We start from the raw sequence: 21,931 nt of genomic DNA, 5'->3' as shown, positions 1-21,931 counted from the left end.
TTAATATTCCTCTTCCTTTGAGAAATCAGAGTGACATGAACCCGCAGGTTCACCCTCCGACAGCGCCTTTAGCGTCTATGTGTGTGTGCGCGCGTGTGTGTGTGTGACAGGGCGCGCGCGTGCGACTGTGCGTGAACGAATGTGTGCTTTGTTAGGCTTTCCGAGCGTAATAGCAGGTCTTTACATAGTAATGCTCCCCTCTCATACACACCCACTTTCTCTCCCTCTGAATCCCCGAATATGACGGCTTGGCCGGTTTTTCTTGGTTACTTTACATTGTAAATATATTGTAAAGCTTGCCAATTGGGCGGTCCTGGATGTCTTTCTAGCCAATTGCAGAGAGCAGGAGCAGGTGGAGGGGTGTGCGGATGTGAGCAAGGGGCTGGGTTTAAAAAAAAGAAATGGGCTATCCAGGAGGAGAGCCGGGGAGGCAAGAGGGGCTGCGTCTTCCAGTTAATTGAAATCAATTCGCTCTAAATGTGATTGATAACCAGCATTAATTTTCCGACTCAAATAACCAATTTATTTCAAATTCCACCCCAAGGACTTAAAAGATGCAAGGCACGCTGATTAAGATGACGGAAATGAATGGTTGTTATTGTTCAAATTTAGGGACAAGTGGTGCAAAAAATGTAAAGTTGACTGTAGGGAGGGAAACGCAGCTTAAGAAACGCGATCATTTGAAAGATGGCACTTCGTTTGAAATTACTGTTTGGCTATTTGGTGGTAGAAACTCCGTGAAACTCAGTGCCAAATCAGTCCAAGCAGTAGCCTCTGGGTAGTTTGAGATTCAATTCTGTTGCAGAGGCTGCTTTGAATCCAATTAATGTGCATAGGACTCATCAAGAAGAACAAGAAACAGACCTGAGTGTAAGCTGTTAAATCACCGTTTACAATGACGGTAATAGCTCGGAACAAAAACTTGGGCTAAGGATGAGCCGGTGTTTCTGATCATCTGTAGTCAGGGCTTATTAGGTCGTGCTAAAGGGGCTCTTTAACTTTACCCTCATGCTGCGGCCACAGTTTGCCCATAATTGTGTTTTCCAGTCAGAGAGCGCTGGTCCATTATGAAAATTGTTTCTCTCTCCACATCTCTTTTTGTCCCCCCTCTAATCTAGTGTTTACTATGGACTTATAGCATCCACGGCTTGAAGGCATCTTTTTGAAACTGTGTCTTTGGCGCCCCTCTCAGGTAACTGCAGGGATGGCACGTCACACGTCTTAAATCTGCTTCCGCCTCTTCTGACAAGTCCTCCAGACACTTTGGTCAGTTTAGTTTGAACAGTCAGGAAAGTTCAAGCAGCCAGAGCACCTGGGCAGTCTGTATTAATATTAATATTTCTACTCTTGACTCCCATAAAGTTGCTTTGAACTCTTACCCCTTAGCTAACCTGTACTAATGGATCTGTGTTAGATCTTAAGGTCCCCGCTTTGGGGTCTCTCCACTGAGAGATCTTATTACTCGACACAAGTTTTAACCTTGTTGTTTGGCGAGGATAATATCTGCCCTACTCATTTCCCAATTCCCATCCCATCCCATTTTTCCCTGTCAGCCTCTCTGCGAGTGTTTGTTCCCGGGTTGGCAGGGAGTCTGTGGCAGCAGCTCCCCCGCACCAGATGGGGCATTGTCAGGAAGTAATGAGGGGAAAACACCTGCTTCTCTTGCGAACTCCACTCCTTCATTTTCAGCCATTTGACACAACATATGCAGAATGCACATACAAACTCAAGTGACCGTGACGGGAACAGCAGTAGTCAATGACACAGTGTTACAAATGCCTGGCACTGTAAGGCATTAGTCAGTGCGGTGTCACGTTTGGTATAAGTCACCTTTAGATATTGGTTTGCGTGCACTAAGGGCAGCTAGGGTACTTGACAAACTGCGGACATAAGTGAGGAGCTATTTAGCTTTAATGCCACAGTACAGATCTGCATCCTTATCCGGACAGGACCTTGCGTGCACCAGACAAAACACTTTTAGGAAATCTGTATGCACTGCACAGCACCTAAGCTGTTGTCCGGTGCTTTATCCATCGAGACACTGTCAAGGTCAAAATGTCACTGTAAACTTCACTTCCCTCTCTCCCGACCAGAGCATTGTACCTCAGGGAAAGCTCCAGTGTGTGAAATTCCTGATACATAATTTTGTGTCTCTTTTTTTTTTTTGGCCACACATCAGAAGCCCCCAGACCAAAATCCACAAGGGAGCACAGAATGATTTACTCATGACTGACTCAAAGGCCAAAACGAAATGGTGCTCACTGGCATTTAACATGCCAGGAGAGCATTTTAAATTCACAACATTGTATTTTTTCTTTCCCCCACTATGAAGCATGTTTCTTTCCCCCCTAAGTCTTTCTGTTGTGGTTATAGTCTCCCTGTCTGATGCTTCCACATTCCTTGGGTTGACCTCAGACATAAAGCAAGCAGAAGTTTGTAGAGTTGGAGAAGAAATACAAGGAGTCTGTAAAATGCTAAACAAAGGAAGGCTGCTGCTGCAGAGCTGAGCTGTACAGGGGGCTTGAATAATCAGTTTAATAACATTATCCTGGCTGTGCTCTGTGGCGCATGCACCCGTTAATGGAGTGTCAGTGTTAAACTGCCGCTTTGCCCATTATTAACAACGGCCTACGGTCAACCACACACGATAATAAAAACCGCATAAAACCCAACATAACTTCAACAGACAAGCGTAATGAAATTCTCAGCATTATGAGCACGGTTATGGTAATAAGCAGTGGTGGTGGTGGTGAGGCACAGCGTTAAGGGTTACAAGGCAACAGAGGAGAAAATTAAAAAGATGAAGTTGTAGTCTGTGATGCTTTTTTTGGGGAGGGGTTGGGTGGGAGACAGAGAAGACTAATCTAGTCTAGTTAAAATAGAACTTACTTGTAATGGCCAACACTGTCTGCCCTTACAACTGACGGGAAAGCTTTCAAGGTTACTTGCCAATGCGATTATTCACATTATGAGAGTTTCTAGTTTGTGAATGCAAGTCCATACACGTGTATACAAACTGACTGAGGGCTGAGTTCTCTGCTTACGGGCAGATGGGAATAGAGGCAAGAATGCACATGCACAGTACTCTGAGTAAAGGTCATCGCTTCAAAGTAAGGTCTTTCAGACCGAAGAGGAAGGTTGGTAAACAAGCTGATGCGAGCTTGAGATGGCATTGGATGGAGAGGATGTGCGGCCAAGCAAGCATGCATGTCCGGCTCTTACCATGTTGTCAATACTCCTCACCCCCTTTAGTGTCTCTTAAATGGAACAAAATCAATGGCACACTGGAGGATGGTAAATAATATTTTCTGAAAGCCATTTAATACCACAGAAAATCCCAACTACATTAAATTAAATATCCGAGTGCAATGTGCTTGAGAGCTGTCACAGTAAAGAGATTACAATAACCTTCTCGAAGACGCTTTGAGCTGGTTCTGCTTTGGAAAACATGAAGGTTGAAAGAGAAACAAATCAACAACATAAAACCTTGTCCTATCACCCAAACGATTCATTCACAATACACAGCTGAGCAATTATGTGTGCAACTAAAAGAAGAAAACTGAATGGAGCATCTTTATAGCGCTGCGAGTAGAATCCTCATCATCATTTTCTAAGAACGTAGCCCGCCATTTTTCACACTGCAGTATACATGAAAGGAAAATTGCCCACCTTTCTGTCCAAGATGCAGAATTGCAGCGTGCGCTCACAAGCCAAGCTGCTCAGGCATCTCTAAAGCAATCACTTGCCCTTCAGTTGATTTTTTTTGTTTTGTTTTTTTAAATACCCCGCTTGTTGCTGATTTTTATTGTACTCTGCCCTATAATGTCTCCCAATATATACCCATTTACTGCTTTATGACATTCTTTATTTTTTTTATGGACAACAACTCCATCTCTCGCTCCATCCTTTCATCCGTTCTCCTTCCACCTGCCTCTGCAGTTACACCAGAGGTTGATTGTCTCCGCAAGTGGAGGGTAGGGACTCCGAGCTTGCTTTGTAGATCGGCTTTTTCTGAGACCGGTCATCACTGGAGAGAGGAAGAAAGGAGAAGAAAGACGAGCATGATTATCAGTATATCGATCTCTCAGTAGGTGCTCGAAAGGTATAAGTGAGGAAATTATAGACTAGAACCAAGCACTGGAAGCGCACCTGGCTGCTGATATGAAAGTACATTATCCTCTCCCTCTCTTATCTGTATCTATTTGTACACACATGCTTGTATACTCAGCACAGGTTTGTAAAGTTTAGTAGTTGTTTTTAGGCCACTACAAACATGCAGAACTTCTGATTGCTGCAGAATCTTGTGAAAATTCTGCCTTTTGTAACTGTTTTTTTTTTTTTTTTAATCTACATGGAAAAGAAGTTAATGGGTAAAGCTACATTGGGTCACGGTGCACATTAAGGCACTGTCAGCTTTCACGATTAATGGGAGTTCCACTAATTTCCTTATAATTGCTGTAGCCTTCTTTATACTTTTACACTAGACAGAGAATTTAACCTACTGTCATAAGCCCGAGCCTTTGGCGAGTAGGAAGTGCGTGGAAACGCATGGGAGCAAAGGGAGGACGAAAAAGATCAAGGATGAGGTCAAGTGGATCAGGGCTTCTGAGATTGAATTTAATATTCATGATGGTAAATGCCTTTTCAAATAGGTGGAAGTCGGCACATATGTAAAGTTTTTTTTTTTCCCCATCCTCTCTTTTTCTTTTGAGAGAACAGTCAGAGAGTGAAGCATACACCAAGGTGCACACTGCCGCACACACCTACACTTACACGGTGACTGAAATGACTTTGGTTCACATGATATCACACTAGACAGAGTGAAATTTTGTGGAAATTGCTGTAATCATTTAAAAAGCTATCCTCTGGGTAACAGGAGGGGGAGGGTGACTAGATAAACAAGCACAAACATTCTCTTGCACTGAAGACACACAATCCATCAAATTGTAAACACGCTTTAAAAAGATCACATCTAAAAAGTGAAGACTTAAGATGACAAGACACAAACACGCAGTTGTTTCTTACATGGGTCCCTTGCTGGTCTTGGTCTCTTTGGCTCTGCGGCACAGGAATACAATCATCGAGAGGATGAACACCACAAGAGCTACAGCTACTGCCGAGATCATCAGCATGAGACGGCCATCACTTGTCTCATACCAGTGGGCATCCTCTGTGGGACAGACATGAAGGAAAACATGTATCACACGGAATGCGAAATCAGTAAAAGTATTCACATTCTGCCTCCAGGCGAAGCTTCTAAAGGCAACCTTATGCTTGTTTGTGATAGAAAAGACTGTATTCCTCACAGTTCAAACTGTTACAGCCTTATACGCAGCGCTGATCTTCAAGAAGCCTGCTTGTTACAATTTGCAAGAACTGGCTGATCGGCCCTGTTATGTGCACAATTTCCCAATTTAATGGTAATGTTTGGGGGAAAAAAAAAAAAAAAGAGGGATTTTTCTGAATCCAGCCTTTAGAGCTGCGGATAAAGTAAACACTGAAAAATTAAGATTACGAGTATTGGAGGCAACAACAAATACATGTTGGAGGCAACACGGTTTGATCCCGGTTTGATCCCCGGGCTCTCTGTCCTGGTTGTTGTGTCCTACTGCCTACTGGTTCTGGCCAGAGGGGCCGATGGCGCGATATGGCAGCCTCGCTTCTGTCAGTCTCTGGCTGTGGCTACAACTGTAGCTTGCCTCCACTAGTGTGTGAATGCGAGAGTGAATGAATAGTGGCATTGTAAAGCGCTCTGGGTGCCTTGCTATATAAATCCAATCCATTATTATTATTGGCTTAATTGCATTTTTACAGATTGCATAATTTCAACTATTGGAACTATAAAGCTCCTACTGGGTGAGAGAATAGCATTTAAACACTGCAGTGTGTTAACAGTTTGTAATCATTCACAGATCAGCAATGAAGACGATGAAGACTGATGAGTTTCTGTTAATTGGATTAGCTATAATGTTGTAATGGAATTACTTTTGTACTTGAAAGCAACCATCATGTTTCATAAGATTTAAAAAAAAAAAAAAAATCACTTATCAATCATGCAGATTTTAGACAAAGGCAAAGTGAGACTGTGCAAGCGCCTAAATACCTAAAGCTGAGTACAATGTGAATGCATGCAAGAATGCACTGATTTGCAAATGAAACTAAAGTAAACTGATTTTTTTGATTGTTTTTATATTTGGAAAAATATAAAAGATTTATATCACTTTATTGCTAACAACAACTTCATGTTTATATTAGGGCTGCCACGATTTGTCGACTAGTCACGATTACGTCGACTATCAAAATCGTCGACGACTGATTTAATAGTCGACGCGTCGTTTGAAGCTTTGTAAGATCGCAAAAGACGCAGGAATAATAGCAGGATTTAAGAGTGTAATAACGGACTGAAACAGAAGATGGCAGCACTGCATGTACAAGGATGCCAGCTGCCGTTAAACCCCGAAGAAGAAGAAGCAGCTGTGTCCCAGAATTCATAGCGCGGCCCAGCTTAGTTTACAACAATGGCGGTAGCTAGTTAGTTTTAATGTTACTCTTATTATTCTTTCTGGGTCACAAAATAAACGTTTAACATATTTTCAGGCGAGAATGTAGCTGTGTAAACCTCAAATATCGGCTCAGTTTATCAGGACACCACATATTTTCAAAAGCGCTCCGACGTTTTCGGAGACGTCTGTTACCCACTAGCTCGATAGCTAGCCGGGGGCTAGGTCACTAGCGCCGTGAGAACACTGGACTCCCGGCAAATTGTTTTCAAACCCACCGCCGTCTTTCGCGACTCAGGTTAAATATATATGAGTCACTTAGATAAATTAAAAATGTTGTTGTTTGGCTTTTTTTTTTAGTATTTTATTTGTTCCTGAGTAAATCGGTTTGGCTGAGATTAAAGTTATAGTTTTTACACAGCTGAATAAACGTCAAGCAGACAGCTGATTATCAGAAGTGTGAGATGCTGGAGAATATACTCCGGTGTCCTGTTATATTTTAGATAGCAAGGAGTTTATTAAACTTTACCAAAACAATCTGCAAATTTCATTAAAATTGAATAAACTATCATCTTGTCTTTATTTTTAGTTAGCACCTTAAAAGCTTAAAGCTGTAAGCTAATGATAGTTATATAAGAGCAGATGCTGCTGGTGCAATAAGCTGTAGTTTTACGTCCAGTGGATGATGATCTGATTAGTCGACTAATCGCATAAATAATCGGTGACTAGTCGACTATCAAAATAATCGTTTGTGGCAGCCCTAGTTTATATGCATGGTGTTGGATTACCTGTCTCTTAACAACACTCTAAAGAGACCAAGTGTTGTTTTTAAAGCAAATGTTTTTTACTTTTTTTCTGGTTATGGGATTTCGGCTGCACAGGGTCTCCCTGAACTGTTGGGCTTTTAATTTAACAATGTTCTAAATGTTTGTTTGTTTTTGTAATGAATAGCAGGTCTGAGATGCAGGCAGGCCAGCTTAACACCTGGGTACTTTTACTACATAGTCATGCTGTTGTAATGTGCAGAATGTGGTTTAGCAGCGTCTTTGTTTCCTGAAAAAGTCATCTGGTTGCCACCATGTGTTGCTCTAAAACCATTATACACGGTCAGGCTTCAAGGATCTTTACAGACTTTAATGTTACCCATGCGATGGGAACTAATGCTCCACTGTGCACTGATAAAAAGCTGTGGGGAGATAGATCTACCTTTAAGATTAGGCTTAAAACTTTACTTTTTCATAAAGCTTATAGAGTTAGATCTGGATCAGGTGAGGCTGAACCATCCCTTAGTTGTGCTTCTGTAGGTTCAGGCTGCTGGGGGAGTTTCTGAGCAATTTTTCCTTTCACTCTTGATATATTTATACACCCCTTCTGTATGTCATTGCATTTTGTCTACTCTTTTACATGGTTTGTTTTGTCCTCATCTCTCTATACTCTCCCTTTTCCTCCCTCACTTTTCAACCGGTCACAACCTGTTTCTGCCAGAAGTTTATCCTTCCCACTGTCACCAAGTGCTTGCTGATAACAAATACAACTGAATTGAACAAAAGCGAATTTAGTGCTTCCTTCCCATTTGATGTGGTGACCACAATTGTCAAAAATAATTTTTCATTTTGATTCAGTGAACCAGATTTTGGCATCATTTATGTGCCTCATTTGTAAATTCATTTCTTTGCATGGTAGAGTTTTAACTTGCAAACTATGTTTACTGATGATGGTTTTTAAAACTCTTCCTGAGCGTATGCAATGATTTCTACTACAGAATCATGTCTGGTTTTAGTGCAGCGTGTCTGAGTAGGACCCTAACTTAATTCAGTATTGGATTTCAGATGATAAACGTCCAAATTATTTGCAATTTTATGTTGACTGCTGAGTTTTATGAATGATGAACCCCTCCCGCATCTCTACTCATGAAAGATTTGGCATCTGTGATGCTCTTCTTATACTGAATCATTTCATTTTTTAACTAAACCCAAACTTGAAGCAATTTTCAAACCATTGCCTTAATGTCCTAACTTTTTTGCATACAGAGCTGACAAAATCTTACACTTTCTGATTCGTCAGTTATTGTCGTCATATATTATACCGTCATTTGTACATTATGTATATGTATGATGTCTAAGGGACTATAGGACTTTAGATGTAACAGTGGGAAAATGGCTCATAATGTCTAAATTTCACAACTCTTCAGTAGAGCTCTTCATTTACACACCATCACTTGATATTTCAGTCAAAAGAAAAAAAGGAATCAAAGGTCAGGTAAAACCACAGCTTCTTATAATTACCCTCTTATCCTTTAAAGTCGAGGCAGTTGTACTATTACCATTTGTTTATGATATTTAAAATGTATTATATCCTCAGGTATGACCTTCTTACATGTTTGACATTTTAGAGGTAATTTCTTTTGGGACTTTGTTTCCCCCCCCCTTTTTTTTTTTTTTAACGTGAGGTGTTTTAATAAATGTCTTTGTTGGGGCGATGTGGCCTTTTTCATATTTCTTTGTAATTTCTCCTTCAGATACATTAAACCTCAAGCCTGTACTGTACTTCCCATAAATTTAAAGCATCAAAGGTTGGCGTCTCGTATCTGACAACTTCTGCATACGCTCCTGCTGACGTAAAAGTATCCTAATACCTGACCTTTCTGGTGATATTTGACTGCGAAAAGGAAATGGAACATAATATTTAGTTTTGTTTTTGCTCAGGGGATGTTTAATATTGATGGATGAAATTTCCCCTCAGTTACAAGGAAACCTTAGCTAGTTTTCAGAAAGAGGAAATGTAGAAAAATCAGTACAAAGGACAAAAGGCCTCACCCAGGTAAATCTTTTCTTACCCGGCAGTACAGTAATGCTGATAGTGCGTCTCTTGTTGAGGGACTCCACAGATGGATGCCTAGCAGAGCAAGTGTACTGTCCTTCATCCATCGCATTCAATTTTGACAGTTTCAGTGAAGAAGAGGGCAGAACCCAGTCACTTCCCTGAGAGAGAAAGACATACGGTGGAGAAAAACAGAATGAAAAAAGGAGGAAAATATGTCCATTTACCAGACTGTTCGCAGCCTTAGGACAAACAGCTAAACACATACAAATTAAAACTGCACTTAGCTGAGCGCAAAAGATGAAACAGAGAACATATACTGCCATGTGACAAAAAAAAAAGAGAAGAGAAAAAGGGGAATCGTTTTTAGGCAGACTTGTGCAAGGATGGAAAATGAGAGCAAGTGAAATCTAGACTGGAAGAAACAGATGGACTGGTAATGGGACAGAAAGACAGAAATATCAGCGGGTGTTTGATCCTCAGAGAGCAGCCCCCAAAAGTCCCAAATCAAACGTATTTACCTGAGCAATAATCCCAATGAATGAACACACATCACCACAAGTCAATAACCCAGATAACACCATCATCCGCAAAGAATGATGCTGCAACAACACACTGTTAACACAACACATAATGAGATGGCAAGGGAGAAGGATGAATTGTTGACACAGAAATAGCAGCACTATTATGAGATAGAGCCCAACATGGGAGGAAACAAATAATAGGCCAAACACAAGGATTGAAAAACAAATGAGCGTGGAGGAGAGTTTAAAAAACAAAACAAAAACATTACACCATGCAAATGATTTGGCTCCTGGGAGCTACAGTTCCTGCCAAGAAAGTCCATTTCAATTTGAATGGATCTGAATTAAGAGGATTTCCCATAAAGGCCAGGTCTGGCCAAAGCAGCATTTTGTATGCAAATCCACTGGCTCCCAAAGCAGTGGCCTGTTTCTGCCTCTGTCCTGCTGTCATTACCGGGGGCCAATGTGCCCACGGCGGCTGTCTGTCAAACTGTACGCCACTTTCTACCCCACATCCATTTCTGTCAAACACACAGTGGGCTTGCAGACACAGACAGAAAAACTCACACACACGCGCTCACATAAACTGTGACATGAACATATTGTTTGGTCGTATTATTTCCCTGAATGCGTAATTCCTTTTTTTCTAATGGTCCCAAGTGATTTGTGAGCACATACAATACACTGTCACTTCTACTGGTTATAATTATTAGTCTTCATCAAAGTGACAGTGTTGTACATTAAATAACCACAAAAAAACTTGAAGTATTACATATGATCATGTGGAGGACAAACAGTATTAACAGCATAAAATGTCCACTGAATTGGATTTGGACTTGTAAGCTCATTTAAAACCCGGATTAGCAGTGACCCTTTAACAAGCATATTAACCCTAAGCCAACTTATCAAGAGGAATAACAAAACGGGAAACTTGGCAAGTGTGTCTGCATGTCCCTAGATGTCTTAATAGTTGCATAGCTTCATTACACTTCTTACACAAGTTGCGATTTTGACACCTTGAAAGCATAATATAATTTTCTCACTGTGAAGACTCGGTGTATTTCCTGACTCATCAACTTATTCTTGGACGCCATGCCAGTTGTCAGTTTGGCATTTTACACTGCGATGTCTTAATTTCCCTTGGGCAAGAGTTTCTTCGCTCAGCAAAGAGCCCAGTTGAATAATTCAATGCCGGTTAACCAAACACTGGAAAAAAAAATCATTAGAAATCTATCCGCATAATTGTTTTCAGGTTGACTGGCTCTTGTCTAGACCTCATTAAACTATTAATCCTCTGTAAGTGGGCAAGCTGCAATCCCCAGCGAGTGGTGTGCCCAAGCCAACCGGTCACTTAAATACAGAGCACTTCTTCTGTGAAGGGGATGGAAAGACGGCGGGCAAGGGGAAACAAGTGGCTTGACAAAGTCAGAAAGGGAAACAGAAAAGGAGGAGAGAAAACTAAGAGAGTGCTTGAACAAAGGCAAGAAGCCAGCAGAGACTGGGTGAGAATGGAAGAAGACAGGACAGTAAAAAAAAAAAAGGTCAAACTGAGCGGGAGGGAGAGAGTGGTGAGAGAGAGAATGACAAGTTTCCAAAAGCATAATGAGGGCACAGCCACTGTGCACGCTCCCGAGGCTTTCTCACCTCTTTGTACCAGAAGTAGCTCGGCTCCTCTGATGAGCTGGCAGAGCATTTCACCACCACGTCGTCTCCGAGTCGCACCTTCAGCTCATGTGGGGTACCCAGGTATCCGGTGTAGCCTTCCCTGGACAGTGACAGCTCCCCCATATCTAAGACGCAGTCGGGAATGAGAACGTGTGATCGGGCATTAATGAAGCAGGAAATTTAATATAAGCTGAAACAACTTTGTCAACCGTTCAGGCCGTAACTGAACATATGTTTGCAGTGGCAGCAGCTGGTAAACACTCAGATATTTTAAGTATATTTGAGCATAAATGCTCAAGTTTGATTGCCTCCCTGTGGTACAGACTGTACCAAGCGGTCAATAATAATGATAATAGGCTTCATCTTATTGAAGTCTTTAGAGAGGCAATGTTGTGAATAATGGCTCATTTTCTCTTCTATCTCAATAGATGGCCCACATCCATCCAGCTCTTGGCTTCTTTCCTCCTCTCTCTCCTTCGGTCCTACAGTCCATTCTAATCTTTTCCTCATATTGATCACCCCTGTGAGGCTGAGGAGCCTATCAAACAACATTATGGTCGATTCGATGGCCACTGAGAAGTTAGAGGGCACTGAAAATCTGACTAGCTATGCCATGAATGACATTTCTTGAAGCTTTGCATTGATAACGGATACCTTAAAGCTGGAGCCGCCCCGCTGGGGACACGGCTCTGTTTATCTGAAGCGAATGGAAAAAAAAATAAAACAACTGCGGTCAATCTTTCGTAGGTAAGAGTACATATTTGCATCGGAGCTCTACTTCCTGTTGTTTTTGTTGTGCAACCTCTGCAGTGCCATTGTATAGATATGTCTATTAATATTTAATATGTTTTTCTATCCCTCACTGTGAAGAGAGCTGTGTCCACAGTGTCTGAAAGATTGTCTTTACCTCCTGCTGGGTGGGAAATATGACGGAAATTGGTTTCGCAGTTTATCTGTTCAATTGTTTTAGACTGTTTACCGGTGTATATTTAGGTGTTTTATCCTCGTCCCTTTGTTAGCAATACTAGTAATCTCAAATTGTCCTGTGTTTTCCTTACTGAAAGTGAAATTCAGCAATACCATGCATTATTTTCTACTCACATATTTATCTAGATTTTTGCAGATGCCTATTTGACATGTACAACACACACACACACACACACACACACACACACAGACGCTATAACGATCTAAGGTTAATTATTTGTCAAAAGGAAAACACAGCGTCACAGAGTCATTGTTCCTCACAGCTCCCACCCACGCCACCCGACACACTCACAATGCACTTTGAAGGACAGGGGCTGCGAGGAGTTGTCTGGCTCGGTCACGTTTTCGTCATTGGACACACAGCGGTAGGGCCCCTCGTAGTACCTTCCTGCATGGGGAATAGACAGCACTAGCGTGTCTGCGAGCTGCTGGATCTTCAGTGAGTAGAAGCACCAATATCTCTCCATAACGGGACGCCAGCCATGCATGTACTGTTAAAGAGAAAGAGGGGAATAAAAAGAAAAAGAGAGGTCTTCTTTTACATTTACTTTTCAGTAATGAAAATTCTCTGCTGCATAATACTTCTTTGAGCTTACATAAGCTCAGAGAAAATAAATTAATATGATAGTTATACACATTAGCAGTCTAAGGTTATACAATAGTAATCACATCCCTAGTGATTTAAAAATGATTTAATTAAACATAAAAAAAATAAAAGTCACGTGTCTTGAATTATTACTTTGCAGCCATCTGATTACATTTGAAATATCATATTCAGGAGGAAAAGTTACATAATCATTGTCATTACTGGGAATTACTGTGGTGGATCATTTTTAGGAGTTACATGTTATGAAGTGATAATGTTTACTGAACTTTTGATAGTTATAAGAAAGTTTAATCTTTATTTTGAAAAACGAAATTTAGGAACAGTAATGAATCATAGCAGTGAGCTCCTTCTCAGGTATACAAAATCTCCAACGTTACAAACAGAGCTGTGACATGCACATCGTGATATTTTTCAAGTGCACTCTTTTCCTTTTTCACCCATCTTCCTCCAGCTCACCTTGGAGTAGACCTCAAAGTGGACCTGGCTGATGTTCAGGTCGGAGTCTGTGTATAGACACTCCAGCGTGACCGTGTCTCCCTCCAAAACTGGCTCAGTTGGCCCTTTGATGACCAAAGACGCTGCATGTGGACAGACATAACAGATGATTAAGTGAGAGGTTGCGGAGGTGGGTGTACCTCCTGAGCACTGCTTTCAAAACAGCTTTCCTCCCGGAGAACCTTGGAGTACTCATAAAAACACCACAAGCACATGACCAACAGGTTTTTCAACTTGACGGATACTGTTGATAACAGAGACTGATTCTCTTTCACTTCAGGCAAGAAGTGCTGCATAACATGGTTTACATATTTTTTTCACAAGAACTGAATGCGAGGCTGGCCTCCGCACACTCTACATAAAACATTTAGCTGCTCTTATGCGTTAGTCTCTCGATAATTCTAACAATATTTCCTGTTTCACTCTGTGTGTCGCAAGGGAAAACCTATCAGTGTGACAGAAGAGGAAAACAAAGCCTTTCCTCAAGAGAACAGATCAACTAAGAGACACACAGACAAGGAGACAAACAGGCGAGCAGACGCCACACGAAGCCCAGGGGCTTCAGCTGTATGAATATATTTATGAAAAAAGGAAGACCAGAACCCCGCTGAAAGATTAAACCAATATCTCATTACAGACGAGCAAATAATATTCAGCTCTTTGAGAGAACCGCATAAAAGTCCATGAGTAATATGAAAAATATTTACCATAACTGCCATGAATCAGGGAGACCACTGCAGCAAGAAGAAGCGCTTTCATGGCTGTGGAAAACAATATCAACACAAATATCTGAGAACACGTCGTGGGCTCCTGCGCACTTTCTCGAAATGAAAGTTTGCTCAGTATTTATGTATAGGAGGGTGTAGGTGTGGCTTTCTTCTTCGTGTGATTTTCAGGAAGCGCGTTCGAAGAAAAGTTGAAAATCCAGCCAGCATTTAAAAAAGTAAACAACCAGTCAACACCAAACCATAAATACACGACTTACTGAGTCTAGTTACGAATATGTTGTGACTCATTTGTCACATACACAAGAAACACTGTAAAGTGAACGCAGTGTAAACTCAGTGAACAAAACAAGGACCGCTGCTGCTGCTCCAATAATGAAATTCACTTCGCGGTGCGTCACTTGTCTCTTAGGGCGGTGGAGTCTGTCACGTCTGAACTCGTTGAGGTCGGTGTTTTGCTGCTCAAGTTCATCGGAATGTGAAAGCACTTGTGACACGTTACCGCAGAGCGTGCTATCTAAAACCGGGGAAGCACAGCGTTTTACGCTTCATTTTCTCTGACCTTTGATTGATTAGCTGTTAACCGGAGCTGAACCGCAGACTCTGTGGGCCTCAGATGCGCTGACCTACACATGTTCGAGTTATCTGAATACGCGCAGACAGCTCGTTAAAAACAATGCAAGACAGCCGAGCAAAGAGACTACCTGTCAAAATCCTATAAAATGTTATTTGCTCTCGTGTGCTGTTATGTCTCCATTTAGTAGAATGAACTGGATAAACATAAAAATCCATTTTCCCTAAAAAGCGCCCTGAGGGAGTGATTGGTAATTCATTATCATTGCCGTTTCACTGCATATGTTGTCAAACACTTCATGGTTTAATGTTTTTATTGCATGTTTTTTATTGTTATTATTAGCGATGGTGGCCGTGGTGTAAATGGGCAGTGGACATTCATGGGGTTTGGGGATATTGTACGCAATATTTTGAGATTACTGTGTATTTGTTCACTGCGGATGAATAAAAACACCAATAAAGTAAAAAGCAACAACAAAGAAATGTTTTGTTAGATTTTTGGCCTTGAAACAACATATTACTTAAAAAAAAGAGAGACTACAGTGTCTTATAAAATTATTGAGCCACTTCTCATTACTTTATATTTTGCTGGGAAAATGGGAAAAAGGTGCAGTTGATTTATTGAAACGTACAAACATACATTAAAATAAAGCAAACGTTTTTAAAATTAAATACATTCCTTCTTTATTCTTCAACACAACCTGAACTCTGTTCTTTGTGTTTCTATTATGGTGGGCTTTTCACTGCATTTGGTAGTGTGATTGAGATCAATTGCTAACACTTTCCAGATGGTATTGCATGGTGGATCAAAATCTGTGTTCTACTTTTCTGTGTTCATAATTCCACCAGTTTTCATACAATCCCCAAACGAACTGGCTGAAATGCAGCCCCAAACCGTGACAGAGCATCCACTATGTTTTACAGATGGCTGAGACACTCACTGTTGTATCGCTCTCCTGACCTCCACTGTACATATTGACGAGGAATGAAATTTTTCAGATTCTGATTCATCACTTTATAAGACGTGTTGTCGTTGATTTTCTGTATAAATTTTGTGTAATTTGTCATACCTCAGCCTTTTCTCCCTGTTTCACTGAGACCATTTCTGACGAGGCTTCAGTGAACAGTAGATGGTTCAACTGAAGGTCCAGATACATCTTTCCAAACACATCTCTCTTGCTGGACTTCTGTTTCTTGAGGACATGACTTTCAGATACTGTTCATATGCTGGATGAAACTTTTTGGACCCACCACCTCTTCTTTTGTCTTCTGCTTGTCCAGTTTCATCTGATATTTTACTTCAATTCAGTTTTATTTCTGCAGGGCCAAATCAAAACAAAAGTTGCCTCAAGGCGCTTTGTTTTGTGAGGTAAAGACCCTACAATAATACAGAGAAAACAGAGAAAAGCCCAACAATCAGATGGCCCTTTATGAACAACCGTGCTGGCCTGGGACAATGGAAAGGAAAAACTCCTTTTTTCTTTCTTTTTTTTTTTTTGCTTCAATGATAATATCCGTGTTAATAGTATAAAAGAAAACAAATAAAAACCAAAACAAACACACAATCACACAATAATCATTTGAAAATGTTCAGGTGCAATGATTGAAGTGAAAACGAACGAGAAAGAACTAAAAAAATGAAAATGAGAGAACTATTGCTCGATTAAATTTTAAAGAATTACAAGAAAGCAACTCCTTGAGAACAGAATATAAAATATATAAACATAATGTAATAATGAATAATAAATAGAATAAAATATGTATTTAAAAATATGGGTGACTCAAGACTTTTGCACTGTATTGTGCAGAAGGGAAAGGAATAAGTATATAAGTTATGTGATGAAAATATTATTATTATATTATTATATATATTATAACTAAGAATTATAACTATTGTTCGAAGCATGTAAACTTTTATTTTTTAGTAAAATTAGTTCGTGTAGATACTAAAGAAAGCAACGCTTCTTTATTAAAAGATCAATTTTTTGTTGTTGTAATTCCACGAAACATCCAGCAGGTGGCAAAGTAGAGGACCCAGGACTGCGGCGCCCACAGGAAACGGAGATCAACAAAGCGGAAGTATTGAAAGGAAACCTCGGTTATTTTTCCAGCTACCCAAAGGGGAAAGTGAGAGACGATTTTTGTGTCAAACAACAAATTTGGCATCACAGCAACGCCGAAGGATGGACAGATAGTGCTTGTTTAACTGAGTAAGTTGACAATTTAACGCACAGTTTTAAGATTTAGCCTCCATATAGATTCTCCACCGGATTCGGTGCTAACGTTAGCCGCTATTGTTTTTAGCACCAATGTTAGCGCAAACTTCGGTGTGTTTTTTATTGTTTGTTTTATTCGGTGAAACTCCACGGCCATGATTAATCTATGATCTGTTGTTTTTATATTTTGAGTGTCGTATTTTTCACTAACTCGATTAATGTTTTCAGTAAACCCATGCCATTGTTTGTCGGCTAAGTTGCATGGCTTGGGTCTATGCATACTTTCGGTATTGTAAAGGTAGTAGAGTTATTAATAAATGTTGTAAACAATAAGTAAAGTCAACTATCGCTAAAAGGCCCTTTATTGTAAATATAAAGCACCGGGTTTTATGGTAAAACTTCGTGTTATTTTTTACTTTAAAACCAGGAAAGTCTTGAGAGCTTTAATAAAGAAAGCAACTGGACTTCTTTAGGTTTCTGAAGACGTTTAATCCAAGAGTCTTATTCAATTTTAAAAAGAAAAGGTGGGACATCCCAGGAATTTTCCCCTTTACGTGGTCCTGAGAGTCGTTAACCCACTATTAATAATGTGACTCATCACATGAACCAAGGTGTGAGTAAAGGAGTGGGCCATTATCATCATCATGAGTTTGTTGATACCTGACATTCTAATTATATCAATAATGGTCGTTCACAGTGGGTGTAGATGGTCATAACCTCAATAGGTCACATGATGGAGTGGGCAAGAGTAGTTTTGCCCTTATCCCCCAGTGATGGAAATGACCCGCACTTTTTTTTGACACTTTGGCTCATGATCAGTAGTCTGTCAACGACTCTAAGGACCACCTCCAAAGGGGATGATCGATAGTACGGGTTAAATACCTGGACATCCCACCATTTGTCTTTGCAAGCTCCTTTGACTTAGAACTGAAGAAGCCTCTTAAATGGAAGGTCTGGCTTCACAAACCCAAAGACAGTTGGCCCCTTTTTCAAGCTCTGAGAATTGAGAGGCTTCAAAGACATAAACTCTGCATTTTTGCCAAAGAAGACGATGATACAAGGATTTTTTATGAATGTCCTGACATTCAGCCTAAACAGCTTGATCAACCTGTGATTAATTTCTGTAGTAACTCTAATTTGTGACTTTTAATTTCAGATTCACGGCTGCGGTCCTGGTAAAGAGGTAATTCATCACATCTGAGTTCAACTTGCTGCTGAGGGTTCGAGAGAGACCTACCACAACTGTTTTGCCCCGCAGTGACGCTTCAGAGTCTCTCTGCTTTTCCTTTAGCCACCAGCATGGCTAACAGCACTGTGACAGTGGTTAAGGGTCTGCCACCAGGCCCTGCGGGTAGAAGTAGTCCAGAAGGCTCTCAGGTTAGTTAATTTTTTGCTTAGTAGAACCAAAGCCAGGATCTGTGTAATAACTTACTGACTTCACCTCTTAAAATGCAAAAGATTGAGAGTGTATTTTGTTTTACATGAAGATTCTTTCTTTTTCTTTGTTTTGTTTTTTTGGGGGGTTTTTTGTTGTTGTTTTTTACATGAAATATCATGAAAATATCAGTGCAAAACTTATGGCTCCTTGCTTTAAATGTGAGAAAACTGTGTTGTATTGTGTTTTTTCATTTTATTTTTTATCTCTTACTAGAGATGGACCGATCCGATATTACGTATCGGTATCGGTCCGATACTGACCTAAATTACTGGATCGGATATCGGAGAAAAATAAAAAATGTAATCCGATCCATTAAATATCACGAAAGCACCTCACAAAACTTGCAACACGCCGTAACTCACCTCAGAACGTTAGCACGTCGGAGCAGTAGGCATCACGTGATAGAGCGGCTGTGGCATGCGGGACCTGTCGGTGGTCTGGATAGCATTTGGAGCTTCGCTAGCAACCCGGCATTTCATCTCCGACAAAGTTATCCCCGAGAGAAGTAAAGCACGTGTGTAAGTCCATCTCTGAATGTTTGTAAAGCATTCCTGCGTTAAGCTTAACGAGCGACTGCCTCTCGCTCTCCGGCTGCTACTTCAATCATGAAACTGCTTAATGATCAGCTGATCGGCTTTTCTGTCGCGAGTCCGTGTCTCTTGTTTGCTTTTGGCCCACTTTGCACCAGACAGAGGAAACCAGCGGCTGAACAACAGCAGCACGTTTAAGCTTGATCAGCTGTTGTTAGAATTTATTTATTATTACTTTCTACACCAGGATCTTTTTCTACGTAGCTGACGGCTGGTAACTGTGCAGGGGCGGATCTAGCAAAGTTTAGCCAGGGGGGCCGATAGGGCATTAACAGGGAAAAGGGGGCACAAAGACATACTTTTCTTTCTTATTCTCATTTAAAATGTCGAGCTTTTAATTATTTAATATTTATCTGAATCTTACACCCAAAGTTTTAATCTGATGTAAAATGTATAGAAGTCCATTATTGTATATAGTAACTGTTAAGTCTAATATACCCTAGTAAGCTATAGTACTTTTTCCTTTGGGAAGGTACCATCTGTGCAGTCTGCAATTTTGTTGAAGAAAGATGTTGAATCTATTTAATATTTCTTGAAAAATAATTGATTTCTGTGCATTTTTTTTTCACACTGCATCAAATTAAGGTTGATTACGTCGATTAAGCATCATGAGGTGGCGCGTGAGGGGTGGTTCCCTATTTTTTATTTATTTATTTTTGTTGTTGCTGGGAGTTGGAACCCTATTAGTTAGGTTGCTTAATATTTATGCTAAGTACTCTTTAAAATACCAGAATAGGGAGGATGGTGTAGGTCTAAGTTTATTAGATTGATCAGTATTGCTGAACTATGAAATATTTTTTTTGCATACAGGTATAACAGAATAGCTTTAGTGTAGTTGTTGTTTTAAACTTGAGTATGAACTTATACAAAATGCAGCAAGATATTTAAAAAACAGTTTTGTTGATTAAAACACACTATATCGGATTCATATCGGTATCGGCAGATATCCAAATTTATGATATCGGTATCGGTATCGGACATAAAAAAGTGGTATCGTGCCATCTCTATCTCTTACTATCACTAAGGTATTATGCAGACCACACAACTGCACCCATTAGCTTTTGTTAAAGGATGATGGATGCATCTTCTTTTTTTCCCAGGTGCTAAGTAAGAAAAAGCTGCAGGACCTGGTGAGAGAGATTGACCCAAATGAGCAGCTGGATGAGGACGTTGAGGAGGTTTGTCAGTAGTTTAAATAAATTGTGCAAGATTTTTTTGATCTTCTCTGTATTGAATAACATTTACATATTTTTTCATCATCTGCAATTAAAACTTGCCTAATGCTGTTAACATGATGGTATCCAAGCTATAGTGAAACGGATGGTTTCTTCAGTTCGCTGTCTGGTTTTCAAAATCCCTGTTTTCTTCTCAGATGCTGCTACAAATTGCGGATGATTTTATAGAGAGTGTAGTGACGGCAGCCTGTCAGCTGGCACGCCACCGCAAGTCCAACACCTTGGAGGTGAAAGATGTTCAGTTACATCTAGGTAAGTTGCTTGTGACGTTTTTGAATGATTGGGTCATTCTTTATTTTGTCAGGTTGTACTGTGTGCCTTGAGCTCTCACAAAAAACTTAAGAATGTTTATTCTGCAGTTATTGGTTGGCAGCTGTTTACAGAAATATTATCAAGGCTTATATTTAATTCAGTGCTACATGCCTTATGAGAATTTGATTTGAATTATTTATTTGCTGCTATCATTTGTTGGCTATTTATATTCAAATTTTGTTGTTACTTTGAGAGCACAAGGTGATTTAGCAGACTTTATATGCATAAAAAACGTCTGGTATGAATTGATTTTTTTATCACTTAAATTATATTAATGATAAGAACTTAATTTAATATTTGTAGATGGTTTCAGATAAATGTTAGGTAAACTATGTGCTTTCTGTGATAAGTTTGAATATCACAGAGGGAGTTTAAATTATTTACTGTAAAAGCCTTGAAAGAAAAAAAAAATAACATGTATATATCAATTTTTGAAAATGAGATGGAAATTAGATCTTTCCTTATAGACTGGGTTATTTGCCAGATATGATCACTTCGATATCAATATCTATTGTAAATCCCGATGAGCCTTTTAAAGTCTGTGGCCTGCTGCCATTGTGCATTGCTTTTCTCAGAGCGCCAGTGGAACATGTGGATTCCTGGTTATGGCTCAGATGAGATCCGGCCGTTCAAGAAGGCTTGTACCACAGAGGCCCACAAACAGGTGAGCGATTGCCTCTGCTGCACATGTTAGATTACTGTAAATGGTAGAATAACTGCTGATGTTATATTTGTCAGTATGGTTAATTTGGTTTGTATTATGATGAACACTGGGCCTAATTGTTTTCATTTATTCTCATTTCAGAGAATGGCGCTGATCCGCAAGACAACCAAAAAGTAGCACGACTAAGATGTACCTATTGTGGGTTTTTTTTTTTTTTTTCCCCCCATTCTCTTTTATTTTCCTGTCAACTGGGATGTTTTTTTTTTGTTTGTTTGTTTATTTTTTTTGACTAAAATAGAGAGGTGGTATTGGTGGATGTATTTTTCTTGACATTAATGTTTCATTGTCATAGCTCTGTAAGTTTTATGTGTTTTGCCAGAGTCATTGCACAATAGTGGTCTTTGTATGTTTGATTCTGTATTGTTGCCATTAAGCTAAACCTGGCAGAACTCCATTGCATCTTTGTCAATAAAAATACTTTCTTGGTATCGTTCATTACTTGGATGTCAGTGTTACCTGACTCACGTGCCTTCCTAAAATACTTGGTTTTACCTTTCTCATTAGAGATTTATCATTAGAT

At 40.0% G+C, this 21,931-nt stretch overlaps 2 protein-coding genes across 2 annotated transcripts; one reads left to right on the top strand and one right to left on the bottom strand.

Annotated features, from left to right (window-relative positions):
* Window positions 1–3,283: 3,283 nt before the first annotated feature.
* Window positions 3,284–14,681, bottom strand: LOC146622775 (CD166 antigen). Its single transcript, XM_085365394.1, has 7 exons — window positions 14,306–14,681; window positions 13,560–13,681; window positions 12,789–12,987; window positions 11,489–11,634; window positions 9,337–9,481; window positions 5,026–5,170; window positions 3,284–4,027 (listed from the first exon to the last, which is right to left on the bottom strand). The coding sequence occupies exons 1-7, from the start codon at window positions 14,355–14,357 to the stop codon at window positions 3,940–3,942; spliced, it is 897 nt and encodes a 298-aa protein (XP_085221520.1). The 5' UTR covers window positions 14,358–14,681; the 3' UTR covers window positions 3,284–3,939.
* Window positions 14,682–16,978: 2,297 nt separating this feature from the next.
* Window positions 16,979–21,662, top strand: taf12 (TAF12 RNA polymerase II, TATA box binding protein (TBP)-associated factor). Its single transcript, XM_085365393.1, has 6 exons — window positions 16,979–17,106; window positions 18,269–18,489; window positions 20,241–20,318; window positions 20,513–20,627; window positions 21,263–21,351; window positions 21,493–21,662. The coding sequence occupies exons 2-6, from the start codon at window positions 18,412–18,414 to the stop codon at window positions 21,526–21,528; spliced, it is 396 nt and encodes a 131-aa protein (XP_085221519.1). The 5' UTR covers window positions 16,979–17,106; window positions 18,269–18,411; the 3' UTR covers window positions 21,529–21,662.
* The last annotated feature ends 269 nt before the right edge of the window (window positions 21,663–21,931 follow it).

The sequence above is a fragment of the Diplotaxodon limnothrissa genome, linkage group LG11 (genome assembly GCF_057381915.1).
Source record: "Diplotaxodon limnothrissa isolate DT_005_m linkage group LG11, D_limnothrissa_male_GT1.1, whole genome shotgun sequence".
Lineage (NCBI taxonomy): Eukaryota > Metazoa > Chordata > Actinopteri > Cichliformes > Cichlidae > Diplotaxodon > Diplotaxodon limnothrissa.
Note: the sequence above shows the minus strand (reverse complement) of the source record. Positions and strands in the feature narration are given on the sequence as shown.

Bases quoted from the DNA above. Each gene is read 5' to 3' on its own strand.
- LOC146622775 (XM_085365394.1), bottom strand. From the start codon at position 14,357: ATGAAAGCGCTTCTTCTTGCTGCAGTGGTCTCCCTGATTCATGGCAGT. The intron at 13,682-14,305 runs GTAAATATTTTT...GTCCACATGCAG, and splicing joins CCTGATTCATGGCAGTTATG to CGTCTTTGGTCATCAAAGGG. The intron at 5,171-9,336 runs GTAAGAAAAGAT...TCTGTCCCACAG, and splicing joins CAGCATTACTGTACTGCCGG to AGGATGCCCACTGGTATGAG.
- taf12 (XM_085365393.1), top strand. From the start codon at position 18,412: ATGGCTAACAGCACTGTGACAGTGGTTAAGGGTCTGCCACCAGGCCCT. The intron at 20,319-20,512 runs GTTTGTCAGTAG...TTTTCTTCTCAG, and splicing joins TGGATGAGGACGTTGAGGAG to ATGCTGCTACAAATTGCGGA. The intron at 21,352-21,492 runs GTGAGCGATTGC...TTCTCATTTCAG, and splicing joins CCACAGAGGCCCACAAACAG to AGAATGGCGCTGATCCGCAA.